At 33.0% G+C, this 23,518-nt stretch overlaps 1 protein-coding gene across 3 annotated transcripts in view; it reads right to left on the bottom strand.

Moving 5' to 3' along the window:
* TBC1D15 (TBC1 domain family member 15) overlaps positions 1-23,518 on the bottom strand; it is a 95,185-nt gene that overhangs the window by 50,533 nt on the left and 21,134 nt on the right. For all 3 annotated transcript variants that reach the window (XM_074226162.1, XM_074226163.1, XM_074226164.1), the window contains exons 2-6: positions 19,489-19,587; positions 18,777-18,851; positions 15,221-15,359; positions 7,176-7,386; positions 380-482 (exon numbers count right to left, since the gene is read on the bottom strand). In XM_074226162.1, coding sequence (XP_074082263.1) covers positions 380-482; positions 7,176-7,386; positions 15,221-15,359; positions 18,777-18,851; positions 19,489-19,587 — 627 coding nt within the window. The remainder of the gene's footprint in view (positions 1-379; positions 483-7,175; positions 7,387-15,220; positions 15,360-18,776; positions 18,852-19,488; positions 19,588-23,518) is intronic.

Below are 23,518 nucleotides of genomic sequence, written 5' to 3'. Positions count from 1 at the left end.
ATTTGACTTGGTCAAATGAATTAACCCAATACATTTCTATACAGTTGAATGATGCTAAATTTATTCAATATTAATAGGAAACTTAATAATTTGCATTAACAGAATTATGGTCATGAGGAAAAAATGTCAATACCCTAACATTTGCTTAAGACAAAAAAAAAAACAAGTTACTAATGACTATGAGAGTTTCTTACTCTAAAAATTCAAAGTATATGACTTGTGACTATAAAATTATGCCTGGTTCAGTAACTCACATACAATGTCAGCTCCTTTAAATTATAGACACAAGTTAAATTGTATTTGGGAAAAGAAAGGTAAAAGGGTTAGAGGATTTTTGAAGGTATAAAGATTAGCCCTACAGATACCTAAAAAAACATACTTGAATTAAGCCATAGGCTGGTTCATCAAGGAGATTTTCAAAGGACTGTGAAAGACCCTTATTCTGACAGTTCACAAGAAGAGTTCTTTTATCTTGTTGAGATCTGTAATAAAATGAAGACTGTATTTTTAATTTATAGAAAAAGTGACAAACTGAAGTAACTACTGAATTTTTGAATAACAAATGCATTAGTATTTGTCTTAAGAAAACTCTTCAATCTACTAAATAACATTAATCCAATAACAACCTTAAGGTTACAAAGCAATTTCCTCACAACAACCCTTTTAGATCAGTTATTATAATTATGTATCCCTATTTAAAAGATGAAGGCACTGGATTCAAAGTGGTTACATGGCCAAGTCTTCATAAGAATATCAGTCCAAGAAATCAAACCCAGGTCTCTTGATTATAAGTGGGACCATCTTTCCCATTATACCATGCTTCCTCGCTAATCTAAAGCTAATATGCAGTGATAATTGCTAAGAGGGTTTAGTTTTCCTTTTTGTCCCAATGGGGAGAAGGAAGTGGGATGAAGAGAAAATAAATGTGACAATTAAAAAATGAAACTCATAAAATTCTTAAAAACAAACATGTAGGGGCAGCTAGGTGGCAATAATTACCTAGCTGTGTGGCCTTGGACAAACCACTTAGCCCCACTGCCTTGCAAAATCCAAAAAAAATAAAATAAAATAAAAAATAAATATGTAACAGTCAACTATAATTAACTTTAGAACTTCAAGAGAAACAGAATTATGATTATTTAAGAAGCTTAAAAGAAATGAAATTCAGAAGTTGCTATACCAGTGAAATCACAGGTCTAATCACTATCCCTTTCCCTATTTTTTTTCCAATAAATCTTTTAAAAGTTTATGCCTTATGCTATTATAAGCAACATATAAAAAACATGAGCAATTTCTGGCTATTCTTGTCATACAAGTACATAACAATCAGTTAAATATAAAAGGTGATGTTATTTATTATAGTAAAAAATATTGCTGTTAGGGTTCTAATTAATTACCTAATGGGTTAATCTAGATAGATTTTCTAACTCTTAAATCCTGTATTCTACTCCCTTTTCCCAAATATAAACAAAAAACATATAACAATGTTAATCATACAGTTTTTATATTTGTCCAAATTCTGGTGGTAATTCTTTGTATAAATTTCTCTTTTAACTAGCTCACATAATAAAAGTCCATTAAGAATATCAACAGCTGACTAATTTTAAATAACCAAATATTTTTAATTTCTAAATTAATAAAAAAATTTATTTTTTCCAACCTCTAAAGTTTTTAACTCAGAAGGGTGATTGAAAGAAAGCCACAACTCTTAAGTCCTTAAAACAAAAAATTAATTTGTTTCACTGCTACCTATACCACCTACTTTGTCATAAATGTCTGAGATAAGAACTTTAATAACAGTTATCTCTTTTCAATTCTAACATGACAGGATGCAACAGTAATGCTAGGGGATATGAAATTCAAAATAGAATCTTGCTCGGAGACAGAGAATGTGCAATTCTCATACTTCCTAGGGAAAAGCAGTTTCAAAATCTTCAGTTTTGCTCAAAGCAGAAGTAACAAAGGTTAAGTCAGTTGATCATGTAAACAAATACCCTAAAGATACTGCTACATTTTCTCTGGGCACCTCTTTGATTGATGTTTAATGTGGGGACTCATTGAAGGAACTTTACAAGTCAGCTATTCAAAAATTTAACTTTTAAGAGGAAACAAAAGAAAAAAAGGAAATAGTAACATTTAAGCAAAGCATTTTCAGTACCAAAAATATTTCAATATTTATTCCATCTTCATCAAGGGTATTTTTAAATAATTACTTTTTTTAAAAGTTCAAACTTAAAAAAAAAATCATGAGGTATTAAATGTTAGAATGGGGGAGCAACTGCATTTACAGTAGTATTTCTCTACCCAGTGACTTTTCTTTTTATTCCCAGAACTAAGCCCATTGCCAGACTCAGAGTAAGCACTTACTGCATGCTTGTTGAGTGACGACCATACTCAGAAGTAACAAGAGAAAAGAAAAACTCCCATCAGCAAAGAAGTGCTAACCCCTAAGCATCCTCCACCAAAAAGTCAACAAAAGCCTAAACCACTGGAGAGTAACTGTGATTTTGCTTATCAAGCAGCAGGAAAGAACAATCTCTACATGGATTCAGAAAGAAGTCAATTCCATATGACCAAGATGGGAGAAATATGGTCAAACAGCAGTTTTCTGATTTAAAAAGAAGAAAAGAAAACTGGAGGGTTTTAGTGGTCCAGAAACATGCTTTGAGTCAACAGGATCATCTGAAACTGCATTAATAGAAAAAAACAACCAGGAGGTAACAGGCCTACTATATTTGCCACAGTCACTCACTTCTGTCTTCAACTCTAAACACCACATTTTAGGAAAGACATCACTATGTTGGGCAGAGAAGAGCAAGAAGATGGTGAGGAGCTTCAAGTTCATGACACAGGATGGTCATTTCAAGGATCTGGGGATATTTAACTTTAGGGAGCATGACTGACAATAATGAGGTAATAAATAAGTAGTCATTTAAAGAATTGAATTTAGGTTTGATATAACAAAATAAAATTTTAATTAAAGTGAGGGTTTTCCAAAAGTAAAACAAGCTGCATTTTTGGGAAGTAATGGGCTTCTCGTCATTGGAGTTCTTCAAGCAACAGCTGGATGACCTTTTGGTTTTAGAGTTGCTTTTTAACTAAATGATCACTTTTAGGTCTCTTTTAACTCTGAAATTTTGTGATTTAATAAGATATGAAATAATAGTAATCAGATGCAGGAGTAAGCAATAGACCCACCTGCCAATAAAAAAAAGCACCCGTTTGGAAAGTTAGTCAGTGACAGAAGATATTATCTTAGTAGCTCCTAAAGCTGTACTGTTGCCAGATCAAAAGCACCTGTACAAACCCCTGAACAGCTCCAAAGAAGGTGTCAATGTATCATGCTAAAATACAACAGACATTAAATGATAAATGGACAGCTATAAAGTTCATTCTGAAGTGAGAGGTTGATTTCTTGTGATTATTCACTTCTTTTCAAACCTTTGGATGTTATACATTAATTCAGTTAATAATTCTTTTTTGTTTGTTTGTTTGTATTTGGGGGGGTGCAAGGTAATGGGGTTAAATGGCTTGCCCAAGGCCACACAACTAGGTAATTATTAAGTGTCTGAGGCCGGATTTGAGCTCAGGTCCTCCTGACTCCAGGGCCAGTGCTCTAATTCACTGCGCCACCTAGCCACCCCAGTTAATAATATTTTACAAAATTTCAAAAGAAAGTTAGTATGTGATACAAATAGTATATATAATTTTTAAGTCCAACATAACAGTATGCTGTTTGTCCTTAAAATTCTGTATAAAGTACAAAGGAGAATTCGGAGAAAAGTATGGCCTAGTAATATGTCCACAGAAGGCTTATCTTTTCTGAAGAAGTTACAAGTTTTGGAGAAAGTTATCCCCTAATAGCCTAGCACAAATTATCAAATTGCTCCTTCATACCCCATGGACAAATAAGTTGCACACAAGTTGCTGGGGATGTGCCTGTGTTAATTTTTTTCAGTGAGATATAAATTATAGATAATACTCAGAATGGTGTTGACCAAAAAAAAGTCCATAACTGATAAGAATTTAATTTTCTGAAGGGTAAAAAAGATACTTGGGAGATGGCTCATTTTACTTCACCTTCATAAGATGGAAACAAATGACCAAAAAGAAAGATAACAATTTTGGATCAATGTATACCATAGAAACAATGTAAAGACCGACAAATTGCCTTATGTGGGGGGTGGGAGGAGGGAAGTAAGATTAAGGGAAAACTGTAAAACTCAAAATAAATAAAATCTTTAATAAAAGAAAGATAACAACAAGGGATCTTTTCAAAAAAGCAAATTCAAGAACCAATTTGTTCTCCAACTATATAATACATAAAAATATTTTAGAAATTATAATATTGACCATTAGTCATCAAGAAAAAAATCATGTGTATACATATGTGTACATATATATAAACATATACATGCTAACTATATATACTCATACTTCCTCTCTGTAAGAAGGAAAACATTCTATTATATTTATAAAACTTTATGTAGACAAATCATTAAAATATTAAGAATTCTGATACTCAAAGTTAATCCCCAACTATTCTGAAAATCTGGAAAATAAAGGTTACTTACTCTCCCAAGGGAAAGAAGAAATTTTAGACATTAATCATCAGTTCATCTAGCTCAATTTACTAAGGAGAAAACTAAGGTCCCAGGAGGGGAGAAGATTTGCCTAGTTTTCAGAGCAAGAGGTAGAGTTCAGTTCTTACCCTAGTCCTTCTAATTCCATGCTATTTCTATTAAATCATACTGCTATGTTACTTTAAAAAAGTCACTCAGCCTCTTGGAGCTTCACTCTTCATCTATAAAAGGGTAATTTTAATAATTTTACTACCTAATGCCTAGGGATTACAAAAAAAAAACTGTTTTGTAAACCCTCAAAAGTGCAATGTAAAAGTGGGTTACCTACAAACAAAAAGTTATCTCATCTCTTTATCAAAGACCCAAAGTAATTTTTAAAATCTGAATTGTTAAAATAGCTACTTCTCTTAAATATCCTTACATCTCATAATGTATGATTCTAAACATCAGAAAGTAATTTTATTTTGGTACCTTTTTCCACCAATGACATAAAAGGGAAGCAACATATAATTATACATTAATAGCAATGCTCAATTATTTATGCTAATATTTATGCTGGCAGCTATAGATGATAAAGTGGATAAGCGTGCCAGGTCTGGAGTCAGGAAGAATTGAGTTCAAATCCAGCCTCAGACACTTACTAGCTGTATGACTCTGGGCAAGTCAAGTAATCTTGTTTGTCTTGGTTTCCTCATCTGTCAAATGAGCCGGAGAAGGAAATGGCAAACCACTCCAGTATCTTTGCCAAGAAAACCTCAAAAGGGGTCATGATGAGTCAGATACAACTGAAAATGACTGAAGAACAATAATATTTATGCAGCACTTAAAATTTACAAAATATTTTACATATTGTCATTTGAGTCCAATAACAACCCCGAGAGTTGTATCAAGGTAATTATAAATTAAGAAATGAGACCCAGGTAAGTTATATGACCTGCCTGTGATAATACAGCTAACAAGTGTTGGAGAAAGGAAAGAATGCAAGTCTTCCTAATTTCAAGTCTAATAACATACCCATCATGAGATTCTGTCTCTCTCTGAAAGCATTTGGTGATTTCTTGGGGGGGGGGGGGGTGAGCAGGGAGAAGGTAGGTGTGATAAGGACCTGCCTCTGTGATTTCATATATGTAAGAAATTATCAATGTAGACTCCCTCCTCCTCTGAACCAAATCTACACATCACTTGTGGCTTTCTGTCTTCAATAGCAGTCTGGTCCACAGTCATAGTACTGATACCTGTGTCAAAGGCAGGGCTTTCCCCAACATTCCTTCTCCAAGGACAGCTCTGTAACCATCCTGCACTTAGTACCTCTATGTTTGTGAGACCAGGCACAGGATTTTTCTAGTATTAAAAACACCTATGACAAAACTCCTACAAGGGAAGGTTGGCACCCTACTCAACTTAAAAGTGCTTAAGTGACTAGTTCAGACTAGCTATGAATTTAACTGAACATCCTGACTCTTAAAATGGCTCTCTCTCTACTCCTCCTGTTCAATTTCTGTTAAATTGAAGAAACTAAAGATATAAATGGGTCTCTAACACTGCTTTAGTACCAGCATATAGAGAACTAAGAAATAACAATTTTCCCTCATTAGGTCTTCCATATTTATCTAATATTAGATGTTCCTGTATACACTAATCATTTTATGTCACAAGTTAATGATAAAGAGTTCTTACTTATAAGGAACAGAAGAGTATAGCAGAAAGAGTACTGAAGTGGAGTCAGTAAAGACCTGGGTTAGAATCCCACCTCTACAATTTGCTAGCTTTTGTGAGAGTTAACAAATCTTTCTAAACCTTGCTTTCTTTGTAAAATGAATATAATTAATTGCTTTAGTAATACAAACAGCATTATTTTAAGGATCAAATGAAGTAATATTTGAAAATCACAATACCATATGTCAATTAATTAATTCCCAAGTTCTAGAATAGACATATATTATCTCGTTATTTCTTGCTTCTCTAGTTCCCACCCCCTGCCCTGTCTGGCTCCAAGCTCAAGCCTCATCTCACTCATGAATTCTTACTCAAAAGTATTGACCACATCTGACCTCTTTGCTGCTAACAATAATGAGTAGACAGAAGTTATGATAAAGAGTTATCTCAGACACTAATGGAAAACAATATTAGAGAAAGGTACACATACACAGTCCAGGATACTAATATGCTATCTAAATTATTTCTAAACCCATGTAATCCTATTAGACAAGGTTCTACTACATAGATTAATAAGTTATTCCTCACATTGGAAACTTTGATATTCTATTTCACTTATAAAAATAAGTTTAAGATTTCATATTTAATAAAAAATGTAATAAAAGCAAATTCAATAAACTATGGCACTGCATTTTAGTCATAATAAGCATAGTGTTATTCTTTTAAGATGTTTTAATTTAACATCATTAAGTTAATAAGCATAAAAATACAAACTTGCCAAGATATGATTAATGACTAAATCAAGGTCATAGGGGAAAAAAGAATACAGCAGTGCTTAGACAACAAAGACTTCAGATAATAAAAACTGAGAATACTTCATCTGATAATTATTACAAGAGCCCAATTTGAAAAAATATAAAATGATGTAATACTTACTCACACAATACCACATATTTTTCAAGAGATTCAATCAGTAGTTTGCTATCTCCATGATGAAAATGAAGAGCAGGGAGAACGACGTCATCCTTTAGACAGAATACCAAATAAGACCAGCCCATACCCTCTTTGTTTTGCTTGATTGACTTCAGGTCTGTCAAACTGAACAGGAATGACCATTTGCTTTTCCCATTCGTATGACTTGGAGCATCTTAAAAACAAAAAATCATGCCATAATATTTTGTTCACCTTTTTTAAAAAAGGTATTCATCAACCACCTCATGACTGCCTTACAAAAATTTTCTGCATCTACATGCATTATAACAAGAACATCTATGTTTTCCCACCATCTATACAGGATATTTGCTTTGATGTCAATTTTCATAATAACCACTCCAGGACTTAAATTCAAAAATTTATTCTTCATTTCAAATAATTTCTCATCCTTTTCATATACTACTACCAAATCACCCAGAAGCTAGAGCCATATTTGCACATCAGTTGCTGGCACACTGGTAAATCATTAAGTCCTCACCTGGAATTAAGATTCCTTAGTCCCTTGAAAATAACCACACTAATATTGGTTAGTCTGAATTATACAATACGAAGATATATAAATACCAAAGAGTGATAAAGGATAAAGGCAGGGAAATGACTGAACCTAGGACTGGGTACTAGTAAACACTTCACTATTAATTAAGTATATGACTTTGAGAAAGTCCCAACCTCTTGGGCCTCAGTATCCTTTTAAGGAAAAGGAGAAAGTGAACTAGATAACCACAAAAGCTTTTACAACTCTATATTATTCTATGATAAAACATGATACTACCCCTTCATTTCAAATGTACCCATGTATTACTAAAAAGGTGGGAAGCATAAGCATGTGGAACAAAGACTGCAACACATACACATATACACATGATTATATACACAACTTTAAATATTTATTAATATGAGAAGTACTAAGAAATGTAGATAATCACATTCTAATTTTGATTCTATTGGGAAATAACTTGCTATGTTATAGTTTTTTTAGATCACTGATTTTATGAAAATTTTGGGAAAGTGTGAATAAAAAAAGCATGTACTAAGTACTTCCTCTGTATCATGCACTGTAAATGCTTGGAAACCAAAAAAAGAGGCAAGACAGTCCCTACTCTCAAAAAGCTCATATCCTGAAGTTCACAGATCTGAGTGATTCAAGGGTCAGAGGGCAATGCTAGGCATAGCGTGTGTAAACAATCCCTGGAGGTCTTAAGATAAAAAATGCAGGGTCCCTAGGATGTCTCATAAATCTTCTAGTAACAGAATTTCTAGATGAACCAGTGGCTTCTTGCTCATCAAAATAGTATGAGTAGCCACTACCGAATGGTAGAGTTAAGTGTCAGTGTAGAGAAAGAAGAGGAAGGCACTGGAGGGAAATGTGAGGGAAAAGTGTAGCTGTTCATAAATCATTTTCAGATTCTGAGGGACTAAGGGGAGCTGAGGAGAGGGATCCTGGGGAGAAAGACTTCTCTGTCATTACTCAGTCCTACAGCTTCATACGTAGTTTAAGGGCTTGCTAAATGCTTTTTCATACTTTTATTCATTCCCTCTCAAAATTTTCTTAACAATGATATGGAAAATTTTTTTATCAAAAGGATGTAAATTAAAGAACTTTCTGATAGTTTCTTACTTAAAAAGTAATACTAAGTTTCACCCAAGAAATGAGAAATGTGCAATTGACATACTAAGTATCTGATATTCAAAATATCTCCTACTTATATGTGAAGCAATAAATCAAGACCTTAGTCCAAAACAGGTGAAACAGATGCATTATTGTGACTGACAAAAAAACTTTCCTAAAAGTTGTTTGGTTTATAAATATCACCACCAGGGGCAGCTAGGTGGCTCAGTGAATAGAGCACCTGCCTTGGCGTCAGGAGTACCTGGGTTCAAATCCAACCTCAGACACTTAATAATTACCTAGCCGTGTGGCACTGGGCAAGCCACTTGACCCCATTGCCTTGAAAAATCTAAAAAATAAATAAATAAATATCACCACCAGATATACACCCCAAAACAAGGACTCAGCCAAATCATTAGGAAACACCCTCACACTGTGCCAGAAATTGAAGTCTTATTCTTACTCAACAGATGACACCAAAAATAATCTTAAAACAACCAAAAATAATCTCAATTATTATTTCAATAAATAAAACACTGATTTAAATAAGTTCAAGTTTCAAAAACCTTTTGGTTTGGGGCAGCTAGGTGGCACAGTGGCTAGAGCACCAGCCCTGGAGTCAGGAGGACCCGAGTTCAAATTTGACCTCAGACACTTATTACCTAACTGTGTGGCCTTGGGCAAGTCACTTAACCCCATTACCTTGTAAGAAAAACAAAAAGAAAAAACCCTTTTAGTATATGACTGCTGTTTCCTGGTCTGGATTCTAAAATTGATATTTTACTTGAATAAAATCTTAACTATTCATGTCAAAAATAACAAAAATTTGCCAGAATTTGATTACTGTTGACAACACTTTGCAGAGTCCCAAAGTCTCCTCCATTTCAAAATAAAGCAAAGGAAGTCTTTAGTAGAGATTTAAGTAGCTTTTATATTTTAATTTATATATGTTCCTATACTATCCCTACTTCTAAAATTAATCTCTTTATACCCTTTGTATTATTCTTTTTTTTGCATCTTCTAGAACTTTCTTCTGAAAGAAATTAATAACCTAACTGGAGAATCCAATAGGCTCATTTATAGTCTTCTCAATATCTTGATACTGTTAACCATTCTGTTTCTAGACACCTCCTTACTTGGCTTCACAAAGATTCCATTTTCCTGCTTCTCTTACCTCTCTCACTCTAACTCCTTTGAGATTCTCATTTCATTCCCAGTTTATTAATGGAAGTGTGGTTCAAATATGCTCTGCTCCCTGAGCAATCTGATTCATTTACACTGCTTCAACCGCTAAAATCTACATGAATGACTCCCAAATTCCTATTTGCTGTCTTGATTCCTCTTCTGATCTCCAGACACAAAGGTGCAACTATCACCTCAAACTTGAACTATCCCAAACCAAGCATTTTCTGTTTAAATTCATTGTTCTATTTCTGTCAAGGACAACCACTCATATTCAAAACTCAGGTGCTATATTTTAGCCTCTCAAATCCAACTAGACTTCAAATCCAAACAATTTCATCTTTGTAGCACTTTTCTACTTGCCCAAACTCTCTATTAACATAATCACCCTAATACAAACCCCCATTACCACTGACCTAGGGCTATGGCTTTTACTTACTCTCTACTCCAATAGAAGGGCACCTAGATGCGCAGAGGATAGAGCACTGGCCTTGGAGTAGAGAGGACTGGAGTTTGAATCCAGACTCAGATACTTGATACTCACTAACTGTTTGACTTTGGGTAAATCACTTAACCCTGATTGTCTCACATCCAGGGCCATCTCCAGTCACCCTGATTTATATCTGGCCACTGGACCCAGATGGCTCTGGAAGAGAAAGTGAGGCTGGTGACTTAGCACAAGCATCCCCTCACTCAAATCCAATTCATGTGCTTATTGGCATCACCTCCCAGATGTCATGGTTTTCTTTGAGAATGAAGGACAACACATCATCATCATCATCATCATCATCATCATCATCATCATCATCATCATCATCATCATCATCATCATCACTCCAATAGCGAGAGCCCTTATACAAAAGCCAGAAGAATCTTTCTTTATGAATGCAGCTAAGCCATGTCATTTTCTACTCAAAAATCCTCTTAAGCTTCTTAGTACCTATCTGCCAAGGTTTAACAACTTTGCCTGGCTTTCACAGCTCTTCCTAATCTGATACCAACCGACTTTTGTAGTAGCCTTAAATATTATTATTCTCCAATTAATCAACAAGCAATCATAAAGCACCAGTCAAACTGGAACTATTGCAATTCATAAATAAGCCCTTCCCTTAACCTATTTCTGTGCTTTTGTTCAAGTGATCCCCTATAACTATAATGACTCCCTCATCTGTTCATTTTCTAGCTATTCTCTAAATCTCAACTTAAATGACATGGAAGCATTCCTTGTTTTTGCCTCCTGGTAGTGTTCTTCCAGACTTCATATAGTCTTTAACCTTGCATTTATGAAATAACAAAGATATTAAGCTGGAAAAGATCTTAAGGGTAATCTAGTCTTACCCACTTTTTTACATAGCAGAAAACTCTCGTGCAGGTTGTTTAAATGATTTGTCCAGAGTTACAGAGGTTAAATTTAAGAGGTATAATTTCAATACAAGTCCTCTGTTTCTTGAACTATCACTCTTTTCTTTTTTTTTTAATTTTTTATTTAAGGCAATGGGGTTAAGTGACTTGCCAAAGGTCACATAGCTAGGTAATTATTAAGTGTCTGAGGCTGGATTTGAAATCAGGTCCACCTGACTCCAGGGCTAGTGCTCTATCCACTGCACCACCTACCTGCCCCACTATCACTCTTTTCAATGAAGCACTTCTATTTTATTTATCTGTATATGTGATAACCCTTTATTAAACCGTATTGACCATGTGATTAGAAACTACAACTTACCTAAACTCTATAACTCACTCAACACCTAACACAGTTCTAACATTAGGAACTTCAATAACTGTTTCTTGCATTTACCAGCTAAACTGAATGAAACAATAGGTGCAGTTCTAGGAAAATTAGGAATACTAAGTGCCATAGATTCTATAATTAACATAAGAAAACTCCTGGAAAGTCATGATGAAATCCATATATTTTTTCATGCACAGAGATTATATATATAGACATAATGTAAAATTACTATTATTTCAATCAATCCCAGTCAATGTCAAACTCCAGAAAGGTAAACATGTCACTAAATAATGACTTCATCACACTGACTTAGTAAGTCTAATTTTCAACTCCAAAGTCTGAGTTGTAGACACAAAGGAAATAAGTTTCACATAATTCTGTCTGAAAAGTATTTATAAGAGAACACAAGGCATAGAAAAGGATAACCACCCTCTCCCAATAAGCTAACATCATGATCTCTTGTTAAAAGAAAATTTGAAACTACCTGAAGGAAAGGGTTAACAAACTGAAAAGTTATATTGTCTAGATTCATTATTCAAAAATGCCAGGTGTCAAAATAACAAGAAAGCTAAAAATATAATGCATTTAAATTCATAAATATCCAGAAGGATACCTAGTCAAATTAAGGAAACAAGGCTAAATTGAAAATATGTGGTTTTATAACCAGAAAATATGAATAGTTTACTTCATGTTTGAGCAATATAATTGCAGGTTTATTTCTCTAGTGAATGGAAGAAAGACAAATGATGTAATAAATAAGGGAAAAAATGCTTCATTATATTTTATTACATTAAATTAGGAATAAAAAAGAGAACAAGAGGAACAGTTAAGTATTAGCACAGCATAAGGTCAATAGAAAAACAAATCTGCAATCTAGCAAACAGTTGAAAGAACAAAAAGGAAAACTGATAGTACTTTCAAGATCATAATTTTTATTGCTTTTCCCATGAAGAGAACCTGAAAAAGGAATTATTTTTCTTTTCCTTTTGCTACTATTAACCAAAAGAAGTAGAGAAATATTGACAATTATTTGCAATGGATTAAATATGTCATTAGGTCTATGTGACACTCTAAAGAGCTAACATAGGAAATACAATAGCTTTTTATGTAACACCAAAAAAAGTTAAGGTTAAAAAAATACTTTTATAAATAATATATCTTTATATGAAAAAGATTATTCTTAGTGTTATCAACAAATTCTGGGCCCAACCTACCATTAAGCTATTTTTATACAGGGTCTCAACTTCTATTAATTACAGAACAAAGATCCTTCTCACTGCGATTCTTAAATGGTACCTTCCTAAATTATATATCTAACAAAAAACTGCAGTCTAATTAATCTCAAATCTATTTCAAAATCTTTTCTTCTCTTCCAGAGTTGAAAAATAAGGAATGATTAAAAATAGTTGACTTAATCTCTCCGTCTTTGTTTTTAATCTTTCACATTATCTATCAAAAACAGTCAACATAAAAAAATTTAAAAAAAAAACAGTCAACATTTTAAAGCACTACTTAATTTCACACATATAATCAATTCCAATGTCTGGTCCAGAGAAGCTTCTATTATCTCATGGATCACATACCAAAATCCTATCCTGCTGTCTTTTCTCAGGATTCCAAAATTCGAATAATAGTCTCCTCTAGCATTAGAGGTAGATTGCTGCAAAAGATTATTAAGATTAGATAATATTCCTTATTTCTCTAAACAAGAGCTTGACTATCAACCAAAACCTTCAAATTCTTATTAAATTACAAAAACTATTTTCATCAGAATTAATTTTGTCTGCATTTTGACTAAATAGCAAAACATTCTATAACCCATGTAAAAAAAATTCTTAATTTCTTAATATTTACTAAATGTATATGCATAATTATTGTAAGACTATCTCTCATAATTTAGTCCATTTATTCATGATCGAATAATGAAATAGACAAAAAAAATCTTAACTATTAAAAAAATATTAACAAGAAAAAAAAAGTACTTTTAAGTTTTAAAGACCCAGGGGATAGCAAATGAAGCTTGAATCAGGAAAACCTAAGTTCAAATCCAGACTCAGACACTTACTAACTGTATGGCCCTAAGCAAATCACTTAACCCAATTTACCTCAGCTCCTTATCTGTAAAATGAGTTGGAGAAGAAAATGACAAATAACTCCAGTATCTTTACCAAGAAAACCCCAAATAGCATCACGGAGTCATATACAATTGAACAACTTAAGTTCGGGAAAAAACAAAGACAATCCAACAATGTTAATTCAATTTTTAGTATTGAGAGTTTTTATAGTATAAACTACTATAGTTTTGCTGAATTGTTCTCTACAATCCCCTTATTTTTTATTACTAAAAGGGAAGATTATTTTAAAAAAGAAAAAGGAAAGTAAAATGTTTTTTAAAAAAAGAATAGATATAGTATTATAAATTTAGAGCTAGAAGAGATATAAGAGGCCATCTGAGCCAATGACCTTGATTTTATAGATAAGAAAATTAAGGTAAAAAAAAGTTAAATGATTTTCCCATGGTCACAGAGTTTAGGAAATTAAGTTGAATCCAATTTTTATTGACTCTGAATCCACCATTATGCCATCTTACTCAAAATATCAATACAAATTTTATTTATAAATAAAATTTGTATTGATATATATGGGTTCAGATATAATGACTTAAACAAACACTAAGGTCCCTTCTAACTCTCAGATTCAGTGGTTCTGTGACTTTTAGAATAAAATATTTTAACTATGCTTTTCCAGATCATCAAAAAAAATTGTACAATTTTTTAAAAAACTGTTAAATTTCTAATTTCCTTTCACTTTTTCTTTAGTCTGTAAGTCTGTAAGAAAATTAAATTCACATAAATAATAGTTGAGAGGTATAGCAAAAAATACAGTGATACTATAAGTATTATAGACATCATGTACCTCTCTAAAACTTTGAGATCTCTCTTCTCCTGAGACAGTACCTTTTACTTGCCTCAGTATATAAATTAATGCAACAGAGGTACTGGACAATTTTTCTCTAGTGAATTTTTAAAAATAAAATAAATGTAAATACTGATCTTATTGTCTGATCTTACTATATCTCTTATCCTTTATGTTTCTTCCTTTTTTCTCTCATCACATTCAATTTGGATCATGGAAACAATGTAAAGACTGGCAAATTGCCTTCTGTGGGGGTGGGGGAAGGGAAGTAAGATTAGGGGAAAAATTGTGCAACTCAAAATAAATAAAATCTTTATAATAAAAAATAAAAATAAAATAAATGAGACCCTAAAAATGAAAATTTATATTACAATTGTAATACACATCTAAAACTAGATATAGATAAATTTCTATGATTATGGTCCTGGTTGGGGGACTAATAAAAGCCTTCTGCCTAAGGAACATATTTATTATTTTAATTTCTAAATAAAAGAGGATTAAGTATAGTCTCTGGAAACAGTTTTCAGTTTTGAAAGAGTTCATTTATACCTCCATTAGTATGTGGTTTCTTTTTAAATGAAACTGTGTTGACCATGTCCCACTCCGCTTCATAACTGTTCAGATGTTCTGATCCCCGAAAAACTCTCTCTTTAGGGGTCTGAGTCCATTCCACAACTGAACTGGAATCCTAAAATAATTTAGAAATATTTTTATCAGGGTTTAATTTCAATCCATAAAACCTATTAACACACAAGAAATACTAATAATAACTATTTTTAGTATTATATTAAATTCAAGTCTCCTTTATATATTTTATTGTATTTGATCTTCAATTCAAACCAGTAAGGTGAGAGAAATCAAGTATTTTTCTCAGTTTTACAGATGAAGAAATTGAGGTTCAAGGAGGGAAGGTGACAATCAAAGCTGAAACTAGTTAGTGACAAAGTGGGATCAAATTCAGGTCTTCCCACTCAAATCTAGAGCTCTTTCAATAATACCATAATGCTCTATTCCATACAAACATGAGAGCTCTGTGAAACTTAGAAATTTAAAGGTCAAAAATAAATAGTTCAGTTTTCTTTTGTTTTTCAAGTCTGGAAACTAGAATGAAACAGAGGACTAGAAAATCCAGTGACCAAACCAAAAGTCACAGTAGCTCCCAGGGCAATACACTGTCCTTTATCCTATCTGAAGACATCAGACACAAAATCAAATGATATATGTATATGCACTTTCCAATCAACAATATCAAGTAACAAACATTTACAATATAATCCCTTATAAATGATGAGCCTTTCTTTCATAGTGAGGAATAGGGTATGCCCTCAAATCAAGGACCAAACCAGAGAACTGGATTTGGAGTCAGTGGGTCAAAGTTCAAATGATAACACTGATAATTTATTACCTGAGTGATCATAAGCAAGTCATATAATAACTACAAGACTAAGTTTCTTCCACTGCAAAATGAAGAGAGTGGAATAACTGATCTCTATAACTAGTTCCAACTTTAAATTTTATAGTATTTCATTATAACCTGCATTTCAGAATAGATTATTCACCCAAACTCTCTTACTTATCTGATCATTCCTCCAACATCTTCCTCAGTGTTTCTGTAACAAATTTATTCCTGACAACAAGAGCTAACTAAGCCTCCATTATTGCTTTTCATACTATATACATCTGTCCAAATTCAATGAAATCTATGAAGTCCTAGATTTGGAATCAGAAGACCTGCCTCTGAGTTCTCAATTGACACTTATTAGCCATATGATTCAGGTTCAGTCATTTAACTCATGTCTCAGTTTCCTCATGTGTAAAAGGGTGATTAAGAAATATATGTGATCATGCATATATGATCTATATCATATTACATAATATCCTAGAATGAGGAGAGGAAAAGGGTGGGAGCAAAGAAAATTTACAAAAATGAATGAAGAGGACAAAAACATTCCTAGCAGCTCTTTCTGTAGTAGCAAAGAACTAGAAATTGAGAGGATACCTATCAATTAGAGAATGATTCAACAATCTATGGTATATGAACAATATTATGGAGTACCATTGTTCTGTAAGAAGTCATGAGCTACCTGACTTCAGAAAAGTCTATTAAGATTTGCCTGAACGGGTGCTGAGTGAAGGGAGAAGAACCAGGAGAACATTTTATACAGACTAACATCAATATTGTCAGATGATCAGTCATGATCAGTACAACTCCTCTGAGCAGTTCAGTGAACAGGGACAATCCTGAGAGACCTGTTATGGAAAACGCCATCCACTTCCAGAGGAAAAAACTACAGATTCTCAATGCAGAGTAAAGCATACTGTGTTCACTTTTTTAAAACTTCTTATATGTTTTTTCTTCCTCAAGATTTTCCCCCTTTAGTTTGAGTTCTTTCACAGTTTGACTAATATAGAAATATGTTAACGCAATTTTACATTTACAACCTATAACAGATTGCCTGCTGTGATGGGGAGTTAGGTGTGAAGGAAGGGTAGTGAAAAATATGGAACTCAAAAGCTAACAAAAGGATGAATGTTGAAATTATCTTTGCATGTAATTGGAAAATAAGGGGGGAAATGAATAATAAAATTTACCTTTACATAATTAGGAAATTAAATTTATAAAAAAGAAAATATACATACTACCTATCTGAAGTAAAATGCCTTAAAACTGTTAAATAACTTATACACAGGAGTTGTTAATAGTATCCTGGAATTTATAGATCTACTACTATTAATACATGTCAGATTCAACACTCCATCAACTCAAATTGAACATATGGTGAAGAAATACCTATTTTCTCAATGCTTTTACTTCATTGAAACATGATTATCTTTTGTCCTAGGCCAAATCCTGACCTTATATTGTTCTTTACCGTTTTTCCTTGTTCCTAAAAAAGGTAAATCAAGTTGCCAGATTCTCTTTTGTGCAGTATCATTACATTCACCTTAAACTCTTAGTTGAATTATTTTAAATTTTCAAGAAAATCTCTCAATTCCTTAACTTCTTACAATATACTTTAACATTACTCTCAAAGTTTTTCATTTCTTTTTCTCAGTATCCTGAGATACTGCTCAGTTATTGACTGAGCTCAATGATAGATTAATAACATTTTATAGTCTACCATTCACACTAGCTGTAAAAGCTCTACACATAGGTATCCTGAATTACCTTACTTTCTCTTTCCTTGTTTCATTTCAACTTATCTCAAGTAGATCTATTCAAAATTTTTATTCTGATGCTTGTTCTGAATCAGACATAGAATGCATTAATGTGTTTAAGATTCATTAGAATTTGTCTTTTATACTGCAGCACTCTTAGAACTTCTAGGTCTGTCCATAGTTAAACTATTTTTTTCTGTGTTGCTTCCCTCAATTAAAGAGTGAATTCTTTAAGAATAGGGGTTGTTGTACTTATCCTATTTGTACTCCCAGTGCTTATTATAACATCTGGCACACAGGTACATGGTATGTGTTTTAATAAAGGTTTTGCTATTCATTCTTTCATTCATTTGACTTCAATTGTACTCCCTTTAGGACCTATGAAATCTTCTACCCCACACAACTCCAAAAGGCATCCAGAGAGACTACAGAAATATAACATACAGAAAACAAGCAAAATTTTAACTTACAGAAATATATGAGTCCCTTCTACGTGCAAGGCACTTTTCTAGGTTCTGATTCAAACCCATTAGAGTCCTCCCATGGATATTTAATGATTTTTGGTGACAATGAAAGCAGCAATTTAAAAAAAATGAAAAGGGAAGTTAAGAATAAATGAAAAACAAGATATGGGGAAAAGGGAAAGAGGAGAGAAAATACAATAAAAGTAAAGGAAAATCAAGGAAGTGAAATTATTAAATATTAAATATAAATAAGAAACAGCGGAAATGAAGAGAAGAAGGAAGCAAAACATTAAGAAAAATTATAAGATGATGTACAATTCATGAAGGAGAATGCTTGGTGGCAAATATACAAAAGGCTGACTATAAAAGATCTAAAAAGAAACTGAAAATAAGAGGCAAATATATAACGAACTAGATAAGAAAATAAGAATTCATTTTCTCTGCTTTAAAATGGGAAAAGTTTAGGTAATTTTTTAAAATACCTTTCCAGCATAAAGAATACTAGAAGAATCTAACGTATCATCCAATGGCCTCCAGTCCACTATTACATCAGCATCCTATAAAACATAAGTTACATAATATTAATACTTGTTACATGGTACATTCTAGAAGAACCGTAACTTATAACTGGCTCTAGTCAAATATTTTGACATTCAGTAGAACTAAAGACAAATTCTTATGTTTAAGAATTGTTTTAAATAAAATCCTTGAAATTGACTACCTTTAACTATGAAAAAATATGTAATATTTGTTAAATACTAGCTGCTGAAAGAATCTTTGTCTTTTTCTTTCAAAAAGTAAAGTGAAATTTGCCAGTTGAAAATAATTTTAGGAATATAAACACAAGCCAATAATCAAACCTTTAGAAGTTACATCTTTTTTATTATCTGACATTCTACTAGTTTTTCAAACCATCTGACTTCAAAGACCTCATTCATTTTTAAATTCAAGATTTACAGAGATACTAAGGTAGTAAAGAATACTTAGGATAATTTATACTTAAGCAGGCAAAGGGCACTGAGCTCTACCAGTAAGGAGAAAGTCCCACACCAATGGGCTCTAAGACTTGGGTTATATACATCTGCCAAGTTCACTGTCAGTCTTATCTGTGACATTTGTCAAAAATTTTCCAATATTTTTATAGAGGCTAACTATAACAAATTTTTGTGAAATACATTTTTAGTATGTTAATACCTTTTCTAGGACACGCAATATTCCTGAAATCAAACTGTCTTGATCATTGATCTTTCCACAAGAGGAATGAATGAAAACACCCTCCTGTTCATATATAATCTGTAATCAAAAGAAAGAAAATTTTTATTTTTATTTATCAATCACAATATTTCAAATATAAACATATAAGCAATATTCTTATACTATCTAGGCAGAGAGAAGGTTATGTTTATTAAACTTTCTAAAAACCATCATAAAACTTGAATGTTAACAGAGTAACAATAGCAAAGTTCTGATAAATACTGAACCAGGTACCAACCAATCTTTCATTATCTGGTTTTTACTAAAACTGCATGAATAATAAATCATAAAGTATAAAATAGTTTGGGAAAACATGATAAAATTTGCATATATCAAGGCATTTGAGTAGATGGCTAAGTTGTGATTTTCACTGGTAAAGTAAATCTAGACTTGAGGAATCATAGATCTATCATAATATCAAGATAATTGTATTTCCAATCAAGATGGCTGACTGATTGGAGGTCAAAGAGTAGCTCTCTTGTACTTACTCCAGCAAAAAGCTTGATAGCAACTAGGGTGAATAATGATCAAAAAAAAAATCTAATGATAAACTACAAAAAATTATTTCACCTATAACAGAACCTCACAAAAAGAATACTAATCCAAGGAACAATTAAAAAAAAAAGGAGTTTCCCCCCCTCCAAAAAAACCAATGCCAGCAACAGGTGAATTAAATGAAAGGCACCCAGGATAACCCAAGGGGGACAAGAGACTTAGGGAATCAGAAGGACTCATAGTTGAAGGTAGTTCCCGAGTTCCCATAAGAAAGCCCAATGATGTTTGAAAAACTACAGTGTGATCCTTGGAAGCTATGGCAAAGGCAGGGGGAAAGGGGGGGGGGGGAGGGAGATGAGCAGGGTAGGATTTGATATTAATCCCAAGATCCATGATATCTTGGGGAGATTCTGTGCTTTGAAATTCAAAGAGTCAGTGAGACTTAAACTCACCAATGTCAATAACTTAAGCATACTTTGGGGAGGTGGAGATCAGTGCAGGAAGACCCTGGTAAGGACCAAAAAAGGACAACCACCTGATCTAAAAGCACAAGAGGGAACAAAGCTGTCATAAATTCAGAAACTAAGGTTGAAGATAGGAGTAAACAGAGTACACTTAACAACTTCTAAGACAAGACTTTCAAAATAACTGCAAGCAGAGACTTAAGGGGGGGGGGCATTGGATTTTCCACAAGGTCTACATACATATCTAGAAGAATGATGCAAACTAAATAAAAGATCTGAAGGGGAAAAAAATTACAGGATTAAACAATTTATGTGAATTGAGCCAACCATTCTGGAGAGCCCAAAAAAGCAATACAGCTAATCAAACTCTTTGACCCAGCGATAGAAATACTAGGCCTATATGCAGAAGAAATCAAAAAAAATGGGAAAAGTCCCACAGGTTCCAAAATAGTCATAGCAGCTCTTTTTGTAGTGGCAAAAAATTGAAAATTAAGAGAATGCTCATCAATTGGGGAATGGATAAACAAGTTATAGTATGTGAATGTTTTGGAATACTACTATCCTGTAAGAAACCATGAGTCAGACTCTAGAGAAGCATGGAACAAATTACAGGAACGCTAAGATAAGGGAACAGACCAAGAGAACAATTTACACATTAACAACCATACTGTGATGGAGGCAGCTACTCTCAGCAGTTCAGAGAGCTATGACAACCTTGGGAGACCTCTTATGGATAATGCTATGCACATCCAGAGGGGAAAAAAAAACCCTACCTAATTTGAATGAACACTACATTCACTTCCTAAAATTTCTCTTAAGTTTTTCTTTCCTATCTCATGGTTTTCTTTTCCCTTAATTCTAATTCCTCATGATTAATCTATGTTTATGTTAAAACACAAAAGTGGGTGTACTATATTCACCAGACTGTTAATTGCTGAGGGGAGGAGAGTGGAAAGGGAGGGTGAAGGGAAATTTAACTTAAAAATATGCATATGCATATGGATAGATGTTGAAAAACTTTTATAACATGCAATTGGAAAAATAAAACAAAATATGCATAAAAATAAAACAACTTAAATCAGTAAATAGTAAGCCATGTCTAAATAACAGACTCCTTCAAAAAATTAGAATAAATCAAAAAGACTCTAATGCATACAAGAAAGCAAGAAACATATAATAAACTCAGGTAAAAACTTGAAGAAAATGTAAAACATCTACTATAAAAGAAAACTAGGGAAAAGTAATTCAATTCAGAGCAAAAAATACTATATTCACTTTTTTTTTATTTTGTTTTTTGTTTTTTGCAAGGCAATGGGCTTAAGTGATTTGCCTAATGTCACACAGCTAGGTACTCCTGACTCCAGGGTCGATACCCTATCTACTGTGGCACCTAGACCTATATTCCCTTTTTAAAAATTCTTTTTTTAAGTTTTTTCTTTCTTTCTCTTGTTTCTTTTTACCCTGTAATTCTGTCTTCTTTTACAACATGACTAATATGGAAATATGTTAAACATGATTGTATGTGCCTAACCTGTACGAGATGGCTCACTGTCATGGGGAGGAGGAGAAGTAAGAAAAGTATGGAACTCAAAAGCTTTCAAAAAGATGAATGTTGAAAACTATCTTTGCATTTAATTGGAAAAAATAAAATAAAATAAAAAAGAAGAGTAATTCAAGAATCATCAGACTAGTTCAATGAAAGGCAATGTAAGTCAAGATAGTTTATTTCAAAAAAATCATAGACTAAAAAAAAAGCCAGATGACAAAGGAAATATATAAAGAATTCATCAATCACCTGCTTAACAAAAAAACAAGAAAGGAAAAGTCCCTGGAATGTCACAGCCAAGCATCCAGAAAGAAGCAATTCAAGAATAAGTAACCACAGTCAAAATCACAAAAGACCTGGAAGCTTCTGCAACAAACAACTGGAGATGTTAGAATATGTTACAAAAGGCAAGGAATAGGTTTATGACTAAGAATAACTTACCCTGAACTGAGTATAATCTTACAACAGAAGGATTTTCATGATGAAAAGGTCAGGGCTAAGTAGTAATTTTGAAAAACAAAATAAAATAAAAACTCCTCTGATTTTTAAAGCACTGAGTCTCAACCTGACCCCAATTTCCAATCGTACAGTCTTCTCCCATCAAACTCTGAAATCCTGCTAAATGGGTCTTCTATTACTCATTCGCCATACTTTATCTACAGTGTCTCTGCCTTTTCACTGATTCTCCCCCTCATATCTGGAATAGACTGTCTTCCTAAGCCTCACTTCACAGAGTAACTCCCTTTAAGATGAACTCAGGCACCACTTTCTACAAGTCTTTTCCTGATCCTTGAATGCTACAGCAAGAGGATGCTCTCCCTTCCAAAATAGTCTATTTATAACTATTTCGTAATGTGTATATACACAGACATACGAATACAATTTTATTTTGCTATTCAGTCACTTCAGTTATATCCAACTCTTCATGACCCCATTTAGGATTTTCTTGGCAAAGATACTAGAGTGATTTGTCATTTCCTTCTCCAATTCATTTTACATATGAGAAAACAGGAAATAGAGTTAAATGACTTCTCCAAGGTCATACTAAGTGTTTAAAAACAGACCATATTTGATGCTCAGGTCTTCCTGATTCCAGACCCAGCACTAATCTACTGCACCACCTAGCTAGCTATCCCTATATATTTTGTACTCGTCATCCATTAGAACATCAACTCATTGCAAATAAAGATTATTTCATTCTTTGGACTCCTGGGTCTAGTAGAGTGCCTGGGATACTGAAGGCATTTTAATAAATACTTGCTTGAATGAAAGAAATGTAATAAAGTCATGCAGAGAACCAAAGAGGGAATTCCCCAATTTCACAGAAAACTATAGAATGCAGATCTAAAACTGGAAAGATACCTGAGAGCTCATCTAGCCCAAAAATGCTCTCATTTTACAATTAAGAAAAGTGAGGGCCAGGAAAATTAAATTATTTGTCTATGACTACAGGTAATTACTAAAA

This window comes from Macrotis lagotis, chromosome 2 (genome assembly GCF_037893015.1).
Source record: "Macrotis lagotis isolate mMagLag1 chromosome 2, bilby.v1.9.chrom.fasta, whole genome shotgun sequence".
Lineage (NCBI taxonomy): Eukaryota > Metazoa > Chordata > Mammalia > Peramelemorphia > Peramelidae > Macrotis > Macrotis lagotis.
The sequence above is the reverse complement of the archived record's forward strand: the minus strand, read 5'-3'. Positions and strand labels throughout refer to the sequence as shown.